At 32.4% G+C, this 18,251-nt stretch overlaps 2 protein-coding genes across 2 annotated transcripts; one reads left to right on the top strand and one right to left on the bottom strand.

Moving 5' to 3' along the window:
* Positions 1 to 4,147: 4,147 nt before the first annotated feature.
* On the top strand, positions 4,148 to 6,111 carry LOC132760293 (UDP-galactopyranose mutase-like). The gene has a single exon (XM_060752245.1). It carries the CDS (start codon positions 4,402 to 4,404, stop codon positions 5,650 to 5,652), a length of 1,251 nt encoding a protein of 416 aa, XP_060608228.1. The 5' UTR covers positions 4,148 to 4,401; the 3' UTR covers positions 5,653 to 6,111.
* Positions 6,112 to 13,544: 7,433 nt separating this feature from the next.
* On the bottom strand, positions 13,545 to 15,077 carry LOC132760279 (beta-1,3-galactosyltransferase 1-like). The gene has a single exon (XM_060752241.1). It carries the CDS (start codon positions 14,966 to 14,968, stop codon positions 13,853 to 13,855), a length of 1,116 nt encoding a protein of 371 aa, XP_060608224.1. The 5' UTR covers positions 14,969 to 15,077; the 3' UTR covers positions 13,545 to 13,852.
* Positions 15,078 to 18,251: the final 3,174 nt, after the last annotated feature.

Below are 18,251 nucleotides of genomic sequence, written 5' to 3'. Positions count from 1 at the left end.
ACTGGACTACCGCAAAGGCACTCAGTAAGGCACCGAACAAAAAGCAGAATAGTGCACAAAAGCCGTGACAAGGAGTTGTCGTACCAATAAATGTTAACAATGACAACTACATAAAGTGAACTTAATAAAGAAACCATTATAAATATCAAAGCCATAAAAATAAAGCAACTGAAATAACATTAAAAATTGTATAAAATTGTCAAGGAAATCTGTGACTAATAAATATAACTGAGCTTCGTTGAATCCTTTTGCAGTTTTATATTTGACTAAGAAATAATAAGAATAAGTTTGTAACCAGAAATGCTTGAAGTACAAGTTTGCAACTAAAATGCGCTTGAACAAAATATTTTTGTGTATTAAAACTTTGTTTTGAACATGCAAATTAAAACATTTACACAAGCAGACAGAAACAGATTTCGTCTTGTTTGGTGAATTTTAAAACTTAAAACCTAGGAAGCTGGAACCTAAAACACAGTGTGTCATAAACATTTCTGTAAGGAATAGGCATTTTTTTTTCAAAATAACATACAAACCCACTTACCTGAAGAAAATACCTGCTAGTGTTGTAAATATTCATGACTCGGTAGCCATTTTGTCAAGTTTGCAACCAATTTTCTCGCTTGAACCAAGTGTGCAACCACTTCAAGTGCTGTGCCTTGGTTCCTTGTTGATCTTTTCAGCTCAGCTCAACTTAAGTAAATAAAGGCATCCGTCCCGTAATATAATAGATAAGTACATTATAACATGCATGTATATAATAAATGTAGTTGCACATACATGAGATTTACATGTGGAATATTTTTTGAAGTCAAGAGGTCGTACTTTTCAACAAGTGAAACACAAACACAGGATATCTAAAAATGGTTTCTCCACTTTGTGAGCTCATCAACGAATAAAAATCATTGAATGTAGTTTAATTTGAACATCAATTATAGAGATAACTAGTTCGAACATAATTAAACTTAGAACTTTGGAAAAATGAATGCAAGTTCAGTACAGTTATTTTGATAGCCTCCCATTATATTCCCTAATGTTTTTTCATATACGCACGTGTATTGTGGTTGTAAACAAGAAAAATATAACGGCAAAGATTAAGAATGCAAAGCAACATTCAGAGAATGCACCCCCTGCAAAATCCAGTCACACTGGACTACCGCAAAGGCACTCAGTAAGGCACCGAACAAAAAGCAGAATAGTGCACAAAAGCCGTGACAAGGAGTTGTCGTACCAATAAATGTTTACAATGACAACTACATAAAGTGAACTTAATAAAGAAACCATTATAAGTATAATATAACATGCATGTATATAATAAATGTAGTTGCACATACATAAGATTAACGTGTGGTATATTTTTTAAAGTCAAGAGGTCGTACTTTTCAACAAGTGAAACACAAACACAGGTAATCTAAAAATTGTTTCTCCACTTTGTGAGCTCATCAACGAATAAAAATCATTGATTATAGTTCTATTTGAACATCAATTATAGAGATAACTTGTTCGAACCAAGTGTTCAACCACTTTAAGTCCTGTGCCTTGGTTCCTTGGTGATCTTTTCAACTCAGCTCAACTTTAGAAAATAAAGGCATCCGTCCCGTAATATAATAAATATTCGTACAATATAACATGCATGTATATAATAAATGAAGTTGCACATACATAAGATTTACATGTGGAATATTGTTTGAAGTCAAGAGATCGTACTTTTCAACAAGTGAAATGGGATGCGAGTATGAGGGTGAATGCTCTTAGTCTTCCCCGCATCCCATACCCAAAGATATTTATTTTACAGTTCAGAGTCATTGTTATTTGCCTGGCTATTGTTCCTCTCTTTCTTAAATGTGTTGCCGAAAGTTGTTTTGCAAATGATTTCGTCACATAATTGTCTAAATATTTCAGGCCAAATTTCCTCAAAGAAACCGATGTATGCAATTGTCAGTGCTCCTTGGTCTTATGTGTTTTTCTCGCATGTGGATGCATAATATGTTGTTGTTTTTTTTTGTTGCCAAATTTTCACAATTGATTCTGAAACGTGCACGCAATTGATCGTCTTCGACTTACTTCTCAACTTGATTATTTTAAACAAACCCTTGCACTTTTTTTAGTATCCCTAATGTAAATGCTCAAAAAACATTTTCAATTTTGCTGTGTTGAGGTTTCTTTAGGGATTCTAGGGATTTTCTCAATTCTATTAAAATCGGGAAAAAGTGTGACCCATCGGAAGCATTAATCACAACAAAATAACTTGAAAACTGCAGACTCGGTTTGATTGAGTCTGTACATGAGGGATAATGAAAATGTGCAACATCCCACACGCCCACGTAGCTTGAGCGGTAAGCAATGTCCAATACTTACAATGTTGGAAGCAATAATCCCGAATGACAAGAAAAATATAACAACACTGAAGTGTAGTACGGGACAACTTTTTCCAGCTGCCACACGGCACTTGACACCTGCTGTTGTGAAGTGTAAAAAACTGGAAAAAGTTTGATCGCTCGGAAGAATTACTCACAACAAAACGTGAACATTGCAGACCTGGGTTGACTGAGTCTGTACATGAGGAGTGCAACATCCCTCACGCCTCCTAGCGCCGGCTTAAGTGATCTTCAATTTTCAACACTTACAATGTTAAAAGAAATGATGGACCAGAAAAATATAACAACACTGAAGTGTAGTACGGGACTATTTTTTACAGCTGCCACACGGCACTTGACATCTGCTGTTGTGCTGTATAAAAATCTAATTATGAATCTTTTAAAATAATAAAGTCTATCTGTTTCGCAGCTCTAACTTGAAACTATAATAATTCCACAGCACCCCAAATATCTACAATTCATATAGGCCTTATAAAAATGAAGGAATGAGATTTGTTTCCCTTTTGTAACAAAATCGTTCATTTCGTGTAAAGTCCCTTTTAAAGCTAACTAAACTTTAGCTCTCACTGCTGTTATCGTTTCACTTACTTAATGCCTCTATTGTAAAGCATCTTTGTCATAAAGCTAGAAATGTTTTACTAACATGGTTAAAAGGCATAACTCTGTATGAATTTAGTTGAATAAATAAGATTCCGAGAGGGAATAGTGAAAATTATTTGTCAGGTAATTTATATTGATTTTATTTTGAATTTCTTCTTAAGTCAGTGTTAAGGGGCATGGGTGGTTGCATACCACTGACGACCATGAGCATGCTCAATCAAACCAAGTCTGCAACAGTTTCAGTTTGCCTGGCTGTGTGAGGTTTAAAGTTTTTAATTTTTATTTATTTATATTTTGTGATATTCTTGGACGGAGACTCATCCTTTGAAAAACAGTTTCCCGGCTAACCAAGCCACTATCGTACCAAATATCAACCAATAAACGCAATAGACTGTGTTATTTTATAAAGTGACTTTTGGATATATCATGAGCTTTTTCCTTTTACTTTGCTCTTGTCAGTTAATGCGCATTTAATTAAACGTAATGGTTCGATACTTTGGAATAAATTCTATGAATGGAATTGTTTTTTTACAAGTATTATACATCAATATAGCATCACGATATCTAGAGCATGAATAAATAATATTTTATAATTCATTAGGATAACGGGTATCGTTTTTTTTTATATAATTTACTTTTAGATGCAAATCGACAAATTAAATTTAATGAATAATGCAATAGCTTTTACGAGTTTAACATGCTTCTTTTAGGTTACAATATGCCATGACTTGATTTAACATGCATCGTGTGACTTTTGGATAGGTGTTTCTACAACATTTGTGTTAATCGTAAGGTCTATTAAGTGACACGAGAAATATTTGTATTGAAAACGGTAAATCATTTTTCGTGATATTTATATAATGAACTCTCACGCGTTTGATTTACTCTGTCATTATTTAAGATTAATTACCGATTGATAAATATTTTATTCAATTTTACGATTATTACAAAATGGGATTTGTCACGAAAATATAGAAACACAATAAAATATTGGATATACTTAGTACTTAAAATGATAAAATTGTCTTAGAAACATAATATTTTGATCAAAATATTGAAGTGTTGTACTATCCCGTAAGAAAGAACTGTAAGGATATAGCCAATTTAAAAATAATATTTAATTTGTATTTATATCAATTTATAATTTAGAATTAAATCTGTATTGTATTTTTTATGAATGAAATAGTGCTTTATAAATACGCCATACTAGGTTGAATATATACTGAAAAGGAGTGATTCGGATAATGAATTGTGAAAATAGAGTTAAATTTCTGTAAATTGTTGATAAACACGTATATATACTAGCTATTAAGAACGACAAGAACGACAACAAGAACAGCAACAGGGCAACAAAACTAAATAACAATTCAGTTTCTGTTTGTGAAAAGTGCATGTTACGTTTACATTGACTTTTATTAAGATAGCTATGAATTTTCAAATTAGAAACTACAGAAAAAGTGTAGCTGCTGTAGCTTTCTTATTGCTTTTTCCATTATTATACCTTTCGCAGACTTACAGTGTTCAAAATGTTCATATGGTTTTACCAACAAGGCGAAATAAAACGTTTGACGTATGTATAGTAGGAGCCGGTTTGTCCGGCGCAGTTATAGCCGAAAGATATGCTGCAGTTAAAAATAAATATGTTCTTGTAGTGGAAAAACGTAACCATATTGGTGGAAACTGCTACGATTTCATTGATAATGAAACAAACATTCGTGTGTCTAAATACGGTGCACACCTTTTCCATACAAAATATAAAGACGTTTGGGAATATGTGCAAATGTTTAGCGAATGGGTTCCATATGAACATAAAGTTTTAGCTTTTGTTGACGGAAAACACATTCCTATTCCAGTTAACATCAACACAGTCAACTCCTTATTTGATATGGATATCAAATCTATCGAGGACATGGACGCATGGCTGAAAAAAGAACAAATTCAATATAAACATGAACCGTTGAATTCCGAAGAAATGGCATTGTCACGTGTAGGTTTAAAACTGTACAAACTTTTGTTCAGACCATACACAATAAAACAGTGGAATAAAACACCTACCGAACTGGGACCGACGGTTTTAGCTCGTATCCCAGTAAGAAACAATTGGGACGACCGTTATTTTTCAGATCAATACCAGGCTTTGCCAAAGAGAGGTTATACAAACTTAATTAAAAACATGTTAAAATCACCACAGATTACTGTCCGTTTGAATGTTGACTATTTTGATGTTCGTTACAAAATTGAATGTGGAAAAACGTACTTCTCTGGACCCATTGACAGGTTTTACGAGAAAAAAGGGTTACCGAAATTGGAATACAGATCCTTGTCATTTGAACGTAAAGTTTTAAAGAACATGGATCATTTTCAGCCAGCTAGCGTTGTTAACCATCCAAGTCTAAAAGATAACTTTACACGTATTGTGGAGTACAAGTGGTTACCTAATCAAGAATTTCGTTCTAATGATACGAGTATAGTCTATGAGAGATCCACTGCCGACGGTGAACCTTATTATCCTGTTCCTAATGAACGAAATCAAAATTTATATAAACGTTATAAGACATTCGCTAACTCAGATCCTGATATATATTTCCTTGGACGCTTGGCAAACTACAAATATTTCAACATGGATGAAGCAATAAAAAATGCACTAGAGATGTTTTATAAAACAGTAAATGATTAACTCTCGTTATTTTAGTTGTTTTTTATTTGTGTCATAGGACTAGAAGATATCTCCTTTACTCAAAATTTGCACTCATATAAATATTAACATGAAATAAATTTGGGAATGTTTTCCAGACATAATATTAAATTACAGCACATGCGAAAAGGTTTGTTATTATAATTATGCTAATAAATTAAAAAAATCACAATCCTTGAGTAGAACAATTTTTGGGCAGTAGAAAAAAAAGCTGTCGATAATATTGTATGTAAACTGTGTAGTATATTTGTGCTTGATGATGAATTACATCCGTTCTGAAAGAAATCCTCTTATCAACATTTACTATGCTGACTTATTTTATAGACAAGAAAATAATTCTGAAATAAAGAGTACTTGTATATATTTGTGTTTATAATATTTGTGTAGATATGTTTTTTATAATATTTGTATACTAAAAATAATAGATTTTGTGTGTTGTTAATAAATGTGTGTATTATTAGGTTTGCTTGTTATTCACAAATTTTATGGTGGTTCACTTACTTTAACTAATAGGAGATGACTGCAAGTAAAAGTAAAAAAAAATCATCTAAACTAGTTAATTAGTGAATTGCATTATTTGGGGTTAACTGGCTCTCACTCGGATAATGAAACATTAATTGGTCAATGTTAAATATCTCATCTGCGTATATTAAAATGAGCAGATGCTTTAGAAAAGAGTCAAACTAGAATTAAACACATATATCAAAACAAACTGTGACCAATCAACAAACTATACGCCATTTGGGATAGATAACTAACACATAAAAATACAACACGAACAAAAGCAAGACCAAGCGTTTGTGTATCCAGCAAAACCATTTTGAAACTTTGACTATTCAAACCAAATTTACGATTTCCAATATTTCTTCCTTTTTTCACTGTTCTCGACTCGAAATCCAGATATTTTAACTGCTATTTGCGTATTAACACTTCTTTTCATATATCAGTTTCTCTACTTGTAATAGGGTTTATCAGCGAACAGCATGGATCTTGATCAGACTGCGCAGTTGCGCAGGCCGGTATGGATCGATGCTGGTCGCAAACGCACTTTGTTGGTTTTGTCATGGCGCGGTTCTTGTGTTATTTTGACAACATATTCAAAATATTTTGCATAAAACTGTGTTTGAAGCTATAATAAAATTTGTCGAAGAGAAGATTGTTTTCGATTAACATGAAGAAAAATCTTTAAATAAAGCATTAAAAACATTAAATGCTTGCCAAAAAAGAAGCACATCTTTCAATATTTCATTCAAAGGACTTTTGCAATACAAATATTTTCTGTTAAGATTAATTTTCGCTCTGCATTAATACATGTATTAAAATTTATTTTAATTTGAAAGATAAAATATGTAGGTAATCGTCAAAAATAGACGATCCATATCATGATATAATTTCAAGCAAGAGTAATTTTCTAGCTACTTCACAATGCCCGCCGACGATGTTATTAAATATGCATAAAACAATTTCCTGTCCTTATACAGACATATAGATGTGAGGGCAATGACATTGATCAGTAAAACGGTAAAATAAATGTACATGTATAATGAATAATACAAAACAATTATTCTAGTTCAAAAATCCGTCGTCAATGGACATATCAATAATGTTTATACCTGTCGAACATACATTTGTTGCCAAATTGATTTTTACCCGTAAATTGTTATGAAAATACTATTGTTTTTGCTTTTCAGCGTCATTAATAAATCATTGTGTTTTAAATTACCGTCGATGTTATGTTTCATTATTTGATTATCTTTAAAGAAAATCAGTCTTTTATTGCAATAACTGTCATACTTGTAGCCAAAGCTTTAATAATTTGGAATGAATTAACAATATTTAATAGCCTCAATGATAAACAGCTTAAAATAGTCTTGTTGCCATAGAATGCACCACAAGTCCATGACGTTGTACCAGCGGTTTAGACAATTTCTTAATCACTTAATCAGGAGTTTCAAGTGAAAAATGGATAATAAATAAACAATAAGAAACATGTGATCATGTCTACTTAAGGGAATAGATAAAATATATTTTACGTTTGACAATACTGTTCACGTGACCTATATCTCTATCATTAATATATTAGTTTCGAAATTAAAGGATAGTTTAATGAAAAAACTTTTGGCTATTAGTTTCATCCGTTGATTTTTATGACCATTTTTGTTTTTCTAATCTTTGATGGAATAGCAAGGCACTAACAAACTAATCATCATTCAAAAAGCAATCCATTCCAATTCATAAATTATTCTTGTATTTTGTTCTTTTCTTGAATTAGTTCAGTTCTTTTCTTTACATTAATTTTACATGTAATTTTTACTTGTCTATATATTGAATTTTACATGAAATGTTTGCTTTTTATTATATTACGTGATATTTACTTGTTTAAGACTGAGTTTTTCAAGAAGTGTTTGCTATTTATTACTATATGTAATGTTTGCTTCTTAATATTAAATCCTACATAATTTCAAAAACTCATAGAAAAATGTATAAGAGCCTGTCTTAAAGAATCACTTTCTTTAGAGTTTGGATGTAAACTAAGAAAGATGATATAAAAGAAATTATAACCGTTCGGTTATATTGGAGTGTGAACCGTGCGATTCCAGGATGGTGCAGGTCACTTTCGTTGGGATTGGTTTTGAAAACCTTTTTACGGCCATTCGCACTGTATATCTGCTCTGTATAGAAGTTGCCATTCATGAGAAAGTGGTAACTGCTTGACAGTCTGCAAGGGAACGATTCGCTGGCTAAACTGTGTTCTGGTAAATTCATCCAAAGTGTAAACTACCCACACTAAAAAAATGTGCCTGACTTTTATGACAACACGGTATAATTTGAAAATAGGATATAAAGTGTCTATTTAATAATTAAAGTGTCTGATAATATTACAGTTTAAATCGACATACAATTTTACTACTGTACATTTGTATAACACTTCAGCAGCTAGCTAGCCAGACAATAGCCAGACAATGAAATATATTAATTTTGAATTACATTTCTTTGTGTGAAATATGTGTATGCTTTATTTACAAACTCAGTCTTTGTAACGCATTCAATCCAATGCATGTTCGCAATAGAGAACGTTAGTTGTTAGATGATTAAATACTTTATGAAAATTTATAATTTCATGAGAGAAATGATCAAATACTTTTACGTCAATTATAGGTCCGGAATAAATTTGAACTTCTGCCTTGTTCTCTAAAATAGAGAAAAACAGAATCATAAAAGAAGACCAACACAACAAAATTGAAAATGTAGTAGGCTCTGTTTGATTGATTGATGGACGGTACTACTGGAAAGTGCAAGTTACCGTCCACGCCCCCTAGCACCGGCTTAAGCAGAATTCAACATTTTTACACGAAAATGGTGAAATTTTGAATTTTGAAACATCCGCAGATGTGTTCATACGGCTGTTATCATGGGACCTTCAATGTGACACAGGAGTGCCATTCCATGTATGGTCCCCAAGTAAAAGAAGGTTTTTGCCCTAAACGAGAAAACAATGGGCGGAACTAAATAAAATAGAATTTTGAAAGGGGATCTGAGGTTATGAAGCCTGCATATCACAGATAAGACGTCAAAAACAAATTTAAAAAGCAGGCATCATATCCTATGGGTGATTATACAGTATTCAAATAGGACTTCTGGAACCACCCAAGTTGAAAATGGCCGAAAAGAAGAAACTAAAAGAACCACATAACATGTATACACATCAATAATGTCGTGCTGAACGATCTTCAAGGATCGAAAATAAAACATCATTGATTAAATGTACGAGGAGACTTTTTACAGCCGCCACACGGCACAAATAACACGGATGTGACAATAAAAAAGAGAAAAACAGAATCCCTAAAGAAAGTCCAACACAACAAAATTGAAAATGTTGCAGGCTCGGTTTGATTGAGCCTGTTTATGGACGGTACTGGAAAATGCAAGTTACCGTCCACGCCCCCTAGCACCGACTTTAGCAGAATGCAACATTTACCACGAAAATGGTGAAAAACCATTTAACGTTTTTAAAATGCTTTCTGTTTTTTTTTTCAAAAATTTCTCCAATTCCGTGTAGGTACTTCTAGCGTCTTCATCAGAGTTTTTGTATTTCCGCTGTGGACCATGAGACTACCTATGTTTGAGGCAGTGTATAACTGCAGATGTCAAACACACCCTTGCCTTACATTTTATTTTTTCATCCGTTTTACAAGCGGCGATGTTCGGAAAATAGGAAGTGATATATAAGAATAACCAAGAGTTTATAACATCCATTGTAGCTGCAGTGGTATGGAAAAGAGAACTTTCATAAAATTGAGAACATAATTTCTGTGTTTTCTGTACTGACCTTAAATGAATCAGATTTAGCTTTTCTATAAGATTTCACAAAATTATTTCGGAATTGTACCTGGCGGTGTCGTTTTGGCATGAAATGAGCATTAGCCATTGGTCGTGATTCAAACAAAATGCAACAGGCATGACAATGCCAACTGGAGGGGACGGCTTACACATTTTAGGTGACGGCTGTTGCTTTGATGGAGTTTTTGTCTCAAGTTCTGTATAACAACCCACATTAAATCTGCATTGATTATGCAGTGGACACCATATCTCCTTCCCATTAAAACAACCGAAATGTTCTCCTGTAGTTGTCTTCTGTAGATTTCTTTTTGATCTACTGACAGCTGCTTAAGCATCTATCTCACATTTACCTTTCTCCTGCTAAGGATATCGTGTAAAATCTTTTGCACAGATGCTTTACCTTCTACCCCTAAGTTAGTAAACAAAAGCTCTAATATTTGCAACCATTGCTTGGACTTCGCCTAGGTTTCAGGCCTGTCACAAACAGTTATACTATCTTCACGAAACATGAAAACGCAATAGTTGAAGGTTGAGCATTATACATACTTAAAAAGGTAATCTTTCATTTAAGCATCTGAAAAAAGACAGGACTTTTCATCTGCAATCGTAAGCATTCTTAGATCTTAGTAGCGGAAACATCTATCTTACTAGTATATCCTCTCAGAGCATATATACCAAATGACGAAATCAATCTCAGCATTGAAATATGTATGTTTCTTAAAAATATCATTCTCTTATTATCATGTCATCCGAGTGTCCGAACAAAGAAATATACGTCATCAAAGAAAACGTTTTTTTGAACGGCAATATAACGACATTCCTTAATACGAAAACAGTTTCTGAGCAATTTGTGAGAATGTCTTTCTCGTACACTTATTGCAGCCCAAGGAAAGGGTCTCGGTATATGACCATATTCTGAAATCAACATCATCGCATTTTTTTTATATTTTAAAGCGGAACTGTTAAACGCTCTTTACATCACCGGTATAGCATGCATGATTTTTATAATTATTCTTTCTTCTGAAATTATAATACAAATTAATATCCAAAAGCTTATAAATCATTTAAATTCCTCTTTTTGCGTACAAGATTGTTAGTGTTGGTTAAAATTCATTTCCGTTTCTTTCTACAGATTTAAATATCTTGGGGAAAAGTGATCCGTCGGAAGCATTAAAAACAGCACGATTACATGAAAATTGCGGACTCGGTTTGATAGAGTCTGAACATGAGGGATAATGCAAAGTGCAATATTCCTCATGATCCAAGCACCGGCTTGAGCGGTACTCAATTCTCAGTGCTTGAGTCAATGATTCCGAAGGGCCAGAAAAAATATAACAACACTGAAGTGAAGTACAGGGCAGTGTTTTACGGACACCTGTGGAAAATGGGCAAAGTCTTCAGAAATAAGTCAACCCGAAAGATGCTTTTAACTTGAATTAAAAATTTGATTTATTTAATATTCATTTTGGCATGCAATATTTAACGAATTAACACATCATAATTATTATATCAGAAAAAGTGTATGTAATGCAAACCAGGGTCTGACACTTTAGTTTTTAATGTCATATACAATAGCTTTATTTGGCGAACATAACGTTCATACTTTTGACTGGGCATTGCAATTTGCAGATCAAATATTGATGTTCGTTTTATAATGTTTGTTCAAAGGTTCATTCTATACACTTTGGTCATATTTAAACAGTGCAATATATCCGAATTGGTTCAGTAAGTAATAAGTCAGTTTAAAAATAGAGTTCAGTATATTTTTAGAATCACGAATATGCATTGACAATCCTGTTAAGACGTCATTTGTTTTCTGAATAGAAATATGAATTATAAATTTAAATAAAAAATATTGAATAATGATTGATGCATTATATTCGCATAAAAATTAATTTGATAGAAAATTCAAATTAAATAATAAATGAGCCGCGTCATGACAAAACCAACATAATGGGTTTGCGACCAGCATGGATCCAGACCAGCCTGCGCATCCGCGCAGTCTGATCAGGATCCATGCTGTTCGCTTACAACTCTATTACAAGTAGAGAAACTGATAGCGAACAGCATGGATCCTGATCAGACTGCGCGGATCACTGTGAAAACACTATGATTTTACTAACTGCCACAAAGAATGGTTCAGGTATCTGGTTAATGAGTAACTCTTTGGAAACTATAACATGACACTAAAATATAATGATTTTGAGAAATAAAAGTAAAAGCATTTTTTTGACATATTGGAGTACTTGAATGTAGACAACAGCTTAAAGCGAAACAATAAATACTGGTTAAGATTGAACATTTTAAAGAACCCCAAATGTAATATTTTGTTGCTTCGGTTTAATTTAGTCTGTTCGTGTACAGTATTGGTTTATGCAAGTTAAAGTACTCGGCCCGTAGCACCAACTTCAGCAGAACTTGACATTTAAATCTAATATTGTGTTTACTTTAGAATTACGGAACATTTGCAATGTTATCATGAAACCTTACAATATGATATTTTCATGTATGACAAACGGCTTATGGGTCTGAAGTGTTTGGCACCCCTACACGAGAAATCAATAACTAAAATGAAGGTTTAAATTGGATCAGAAGTTATGGAATGTTAAGTAAATGACAGAGACCTCAATTTTCATTTTCATATGTAAGACTTGAACTTAAAGCAATTTTGGAATAAATTGTATTTTTTTTAAATTATGTAATATAAAAAGCATGGACAGAAAGGCTTTAATGGGTATGGTTATCTAACTAAACGCAAAGTAGAATTGATCAATCAAAATGTCAATGGTAATAATATTTTTTTTATCAAATCAGAAACTCTTACTATGTTTATCTCAAATTGTGTTTTCAGTTGCAACTTTTCATCATATATTATTTCATATCTCCCAGTAAATATGAATTACGAAGCCAACCCCAGTCTATTTTTTTTTAATGTATTATTTAAAGAAAATACACTGGAAATATCAATATAGAATATATAAGTCAACACCAATTAAAATTCTAAAATGTATTGTTTTATTGAAAAGCAAACTTTACAACTCTTTAAAACATATTTCTGCTTTATATCATTATTTTAAATTATCTCAAAAGCAAATGATTATTTATTTGTATCGGGGTTTTAAGGACTTTATTACATTCTTCCAACGTCGATGTTCCTTTAGAAATATTTGAGCCGCGCCATGACAAAACCAACATAATGGGTTTGCGACCAGCATGAATCCAGACCAGCCTGCGCATCCGCGCAGTCTGATCAGGATCTATGCTGTTCGCTTACAAACCCTATAACAAGTAGAGAAACTGATAGCGAACAGCATGGATCCTGATCAGACTGCGCGGATGCGCAGGCTGGTCTGGATCCATGCTGGTCGCAAACCCATTATGTTGGTTTTGTCATGGCTCACGGCTTAAATTTATTATTTCTTTTACAGTACTCATGGAAGCTAAAACAAAGCTTTAGTCGATTCTACTTCACTCAACATAAACGTAACAATTTACTTGTAATTTCAAGCATGAACAAACTCAATCGACAATGTATTAAACTTTTCAATCAAATTCACACTTTTTGTCAAATCTTCGAGTTTATCCCCATTCATTTCTGAATTGAATTCTGACAATAGCGTTGCAGCACTGTGGAAAATTATGTTCATGGTCCCCCAAAGAAGTAATAGTTTCTTGATTGTACGGACACTTTTCATTTTTTTTATTTTTTGTTTCACTCTTTGGTATGTATTCGGGAATATCACGATTTAAATAGTGTTTCGACATGGAATCATCTAAAATATTTGTTCTATCATTCATGTAACTGACAGTGCCCATGGTTTGTAAATATGTCAATACTGTTTTATGTTTGTCTATATTGTATCATAAAGGATGACCAAATACCTCTTGTCTGACTCTCGTCTTCTGTAACAACATATAAATAACGACACTTTGGGTATACTTGTTTCCAACACACTGGTATTTTTATGTCCTCATACAACGCACGTTCATCAGGACGTACCTGTTTGTAATTCAAGCCAACAATATTGTTCATAACGATACCATAATTAAATACATCGTCAATTCTAAAGAGAGGTGTCATCGACGCAGACTCGTATAAATAGGGAGCGATTTCATTGAGGAACAAAACATATTGTCCATGGCAATATGGCATATGGTATTTCAGACCTCTTAACTGATGCGGCTTAACATTAGTTTTCTCTTTAATACGTCCTCTGATTACTTTACTTTTCTTCCTACGTTGACAATGAACATGATATTGGTCTATTGACATCTTTGGTATATCGGTATCAAAAATTCGGAACATATTTATCACTACGTCGTCGTCTGTTTTAAGAACAAATTTAGCTTTCCTACACCGTTCTGTTAACCATTTAAAGCCTAATACAGACTTGTACGACAAGTTTTTATATGAATCTATGAAGGATCCTTGTAGAATATCTTTACTTCGATTAAACTCAGCCTCAATTTGTTCTTGAACGCTTGAATCTTTTGTTAAACCTAGCACAAATAAAACTTTTACTGTTCCATAGTTTAAATAGTAACTTGAATTTCCCCAGGTTTCTCTGACAACATTTCTCCTTTTGAAATTATTTGTTGAAGACAGAATCATTACAATCAATGACAGGAATCTTTCTTCCGAACAAAAGTTCTTATTTTCTAGATGATATGTTCCATTGATAGTCAATGCGTACTTTGGTGACGTAGGATTTATCAGTTCCATTAATCCGGGCTTCAACTTCACTTTAAAAGACATGTTCATCATAACCGAAGAAGTATTTCTATCAGAAAACCAACTATTTATTTTAGGTGCAAATCGATTACTAGGAACAAGGAATATGGCAAAATATGACTCAATGAAAGTAAATAACATGCAAAATGTAAACAATATGTATTTCAGCAAGTGTAATCCTTTATTTGATTTGTCTGTAGTAACAGTTCCATTCTTCGCCGACATATTGCTTAGATTTGTTATGTATTCAACCGCTCCAGTACGTGAAATCGCCCACAAACGAGAAAAGTTAAGTCAAACAACCTTATGTAACCACATCTTGATTCCGAAATCTGAAATCTAAATATATGTCATTATTATATAACGTTTTTATAAGATATGATTATGATAATATAAAAGATAAGAATAAGACATGGAATATTTGAATTTCATCTTATAAAAGACGAACATTTTGAAAACATTTTCTAAAAGCTAGCTTTACATACCATTTTTTCTCTCTGGTTTCTCTTATATCTAACAATTATTAAATCAATATGTCTGCGGTTAATTGTAATCATTTACTAAAAAAGGAATAAAAAATATGCACACTTTCATAAAAATTCGTGATATTGTATTACTATTTTTACATTTTTTAAGTATGTAGTTTATAAATAAATCAAGAATGTCATTCAAATAATCATATACGTACTATGACGTTAGTAGTTTGCTCCGAGTGTTGTTAATCCAGTGTAAATAGAATGTTATGTCACCTTCATCATTAAGTTAAACAGATTGAATAATATTTCTATTTGATATTTAAATGCTAGAGTGATATAGTGATTACAAATATATTTATAAAGACTATAGATCTACTAATAATTGGTATATTTCGAAAGTTACGCCATTCATTCTTTGTCCGTATTTCGTTGTCGTTATGTTTTCAATCTTTGGATTTTTTTGTAGAATACAAAACAAAATTACTTTGAGGTCGGTTGGTATAGCTAATGACCAAGATAAACATTTTAGATATTTTTACGATTACTTCTTTTTTATTATTAAACTTTTACCCCGTTGTTAGTGATCTTACTAGTTTCGAAACCTCAATGGATTTATTAATACCACTAGCGTGTATCATTGTACATAAGATTTTAGCTGTTTTAAAGTACAGAAAGTTCCCTCTATTAAGATCATTAATGGGAATGACTCAAAGTGGTCTTAAAATTGAACTGGTCTTCATAGTGAATAAGCTACTTTTACAACTTATGCAGTCCAACTATACTAAACTATATTTTTATGTACTCGTGTCTTAGACTTTTATTTAGGTTTTTTTTTATATCTTTTTTTGACATTTGAGAAACTTTTAGATCCAATTATATTAATGATACGATTTTTTTTATAGATTTAGCAAGCAATGATTGTAAGTGTCATAAGAATATTATTTTATAACAATGTGACATCGCGACAACACGCCGCACGAGAACGCGCCGTTTGGCTTGCATCGTAAGCGACGGGACGACAACACGAAAGTTCGACAACGACCGTTTGGCGCTTTGTCGTGCTGTCGCTAGCGCCAACACGACGCACAAAAGCGTTCCAAATCAGCCACCATAACTATGTCGTATTTTCGTTTTTGCAATTCCAAATTTCATGGCAAAAATCGAAAATACGACATGGCATAAATCAGTCATTATTATTGTTACGTATATACTGTATACATAGAGTTAAATTAAAAATCCACCTTTTATGGAGAATTTTAGCCCGGTTTGAGTTAAACGCGTCCCAATGCTTTTCATTTTCTTTTTCTTTGGTCACTAAGCATATAGAGGATATTTGTTTTTATTTTATGCTTTTCAGTGGATTACTGATTTATCCGTGAAAATTATATTTGATAATTTCACAGTGAAAATTATCAAAATATAATTTCACTTTTTTCAATGACGAAACTACTTTTTAAGATTTTCCCCATGTGGTACCTCAATTTTATTTTTACTGACAATTCTGACAATGTCAGGCTGTTAAAAGAAATAGCAAAGCTGAAATAGATAAATAACTTAAATGTCAAAAGTAATAAAGAGAGAAAACTTACTTCTATTCATTCAAATTCCAATCACCAAATTTCGTCACTAAATTTTTTTGTTTCGTTTTTGCAGTCTGAAAAATACATTCCTTCCCCATGCAAAACTGCTCTTGATGACATTTGGGCATATTAAAGTATCCTACGAGCAATAACTGCCGAATGCTTTATGAAAAATTGAAAAGCATTGACAGCCATCACTCGTAGAATAAGTAAAACAACCCAGCGTCCTTAGCTAGCTTCCAAGTTTTCCATTTTCCTAGCTCCTTTTCTGAATGTTTTCACTTCTGTCAACACTTATTTTTTGTCTGTTACAATCCTCAAATAAGTTTTCTTTCTTTTAAAAAGGTGTATGACTAACAAATCCAAATTATATCCCTCTGAATCTTACACAATTATTTTCCTCCCATGAAATACACAACTTTAAAAAATGGCTGCCGCTTACATTTTACAAAACCAGGTCTAATATAAATTCGCAGCATTATTATTAAAACAAGCGATCATTCATATTTTTTTAATAAAATGAATAAATATCACCGTCATTTAACCTTGATTGGCGGACTTATTTTTCAGCTCAAGACTTCTTGTTTTTAATGAGAAATTCCGTCTAAATGGGGCTCTCAATGGGGGAAACAGATTTTAATATTAAAGTTAAAATTATGGAAATTTCGTTTTAACTTGTTTTTAAGCATAAAATAAAAAGAAAATTTGTCTGTTTGTTGTGTAAGATGTAATTTTATTTCATCTCGTGAACTTTAAAAACAGTATTCTCACTCGTGGCTACGCCACTCGTGAGAATACTGTTTTTAAAGCCCACTCGATGAAATAAAATTTCATCTTACACACAAAACAAACAAATATCCTCTATGTTTTGCATGTAAGATTGAAATATAATTTCACTGAGTGAACACCAGATGCAATATTTTCACTAGTGGCGAAGCCACGAGTGAAAATATAATCGCTGGTGTTCACGAATGAAATATATTTTAATCTTATATGTAAAACAAATAAATTTTCTTTTTATTTCATGCATTTTAAGTGATTTTAAGTACTGCTTTTACTGATTTTGCAGCGTAACGTCGCGCATTCTCCCTTGTGACGTCATCACATCATGACGTCACATTATCAATTTTGAAATATAGGTCTGTTACATTTCTCTAATTTTGTTACATTCTAACATTATGTATGATGCCATCCACTTTCTTTTTCTAAAGAAGCAAAATTTACGCATGACGGCATTTATTTCTAGTTTTAAGAAGACATGTCATATCGAACTCACCGCAAGTGTAACTCGACAGAGACCTGACCGTTGGGTTTTTGTCAAAATTACCCGACTAAACGGCAGTTTATTCGAAATGAATGAATATTTTTTGTATTGCGCATATAAATATGATCAAATTATATTATTATTTGTAATAACTTTTCCATCAAAACATCATTTTGTGATTTTTTTTT

Source organism: Ruditapes philippinarum, unplaced genomic scaffold (assembly GCF_026571515.1).
Source record: "Ruditapes philippinarum isolate M1 unplaced genomic scaffold, ASM2657151v2 ctg1141_1_1_1_1, whole genome shotgun sequence".
NCBI lineage: Eukaryota > Metazoa > Mollusca > Bivalvia > Venerida > Veneridae > Ruditapes > Ruditapes philippinarum.
This window is presented reverse-complemented; position numbering and strand designations above follow the sequence as displayed.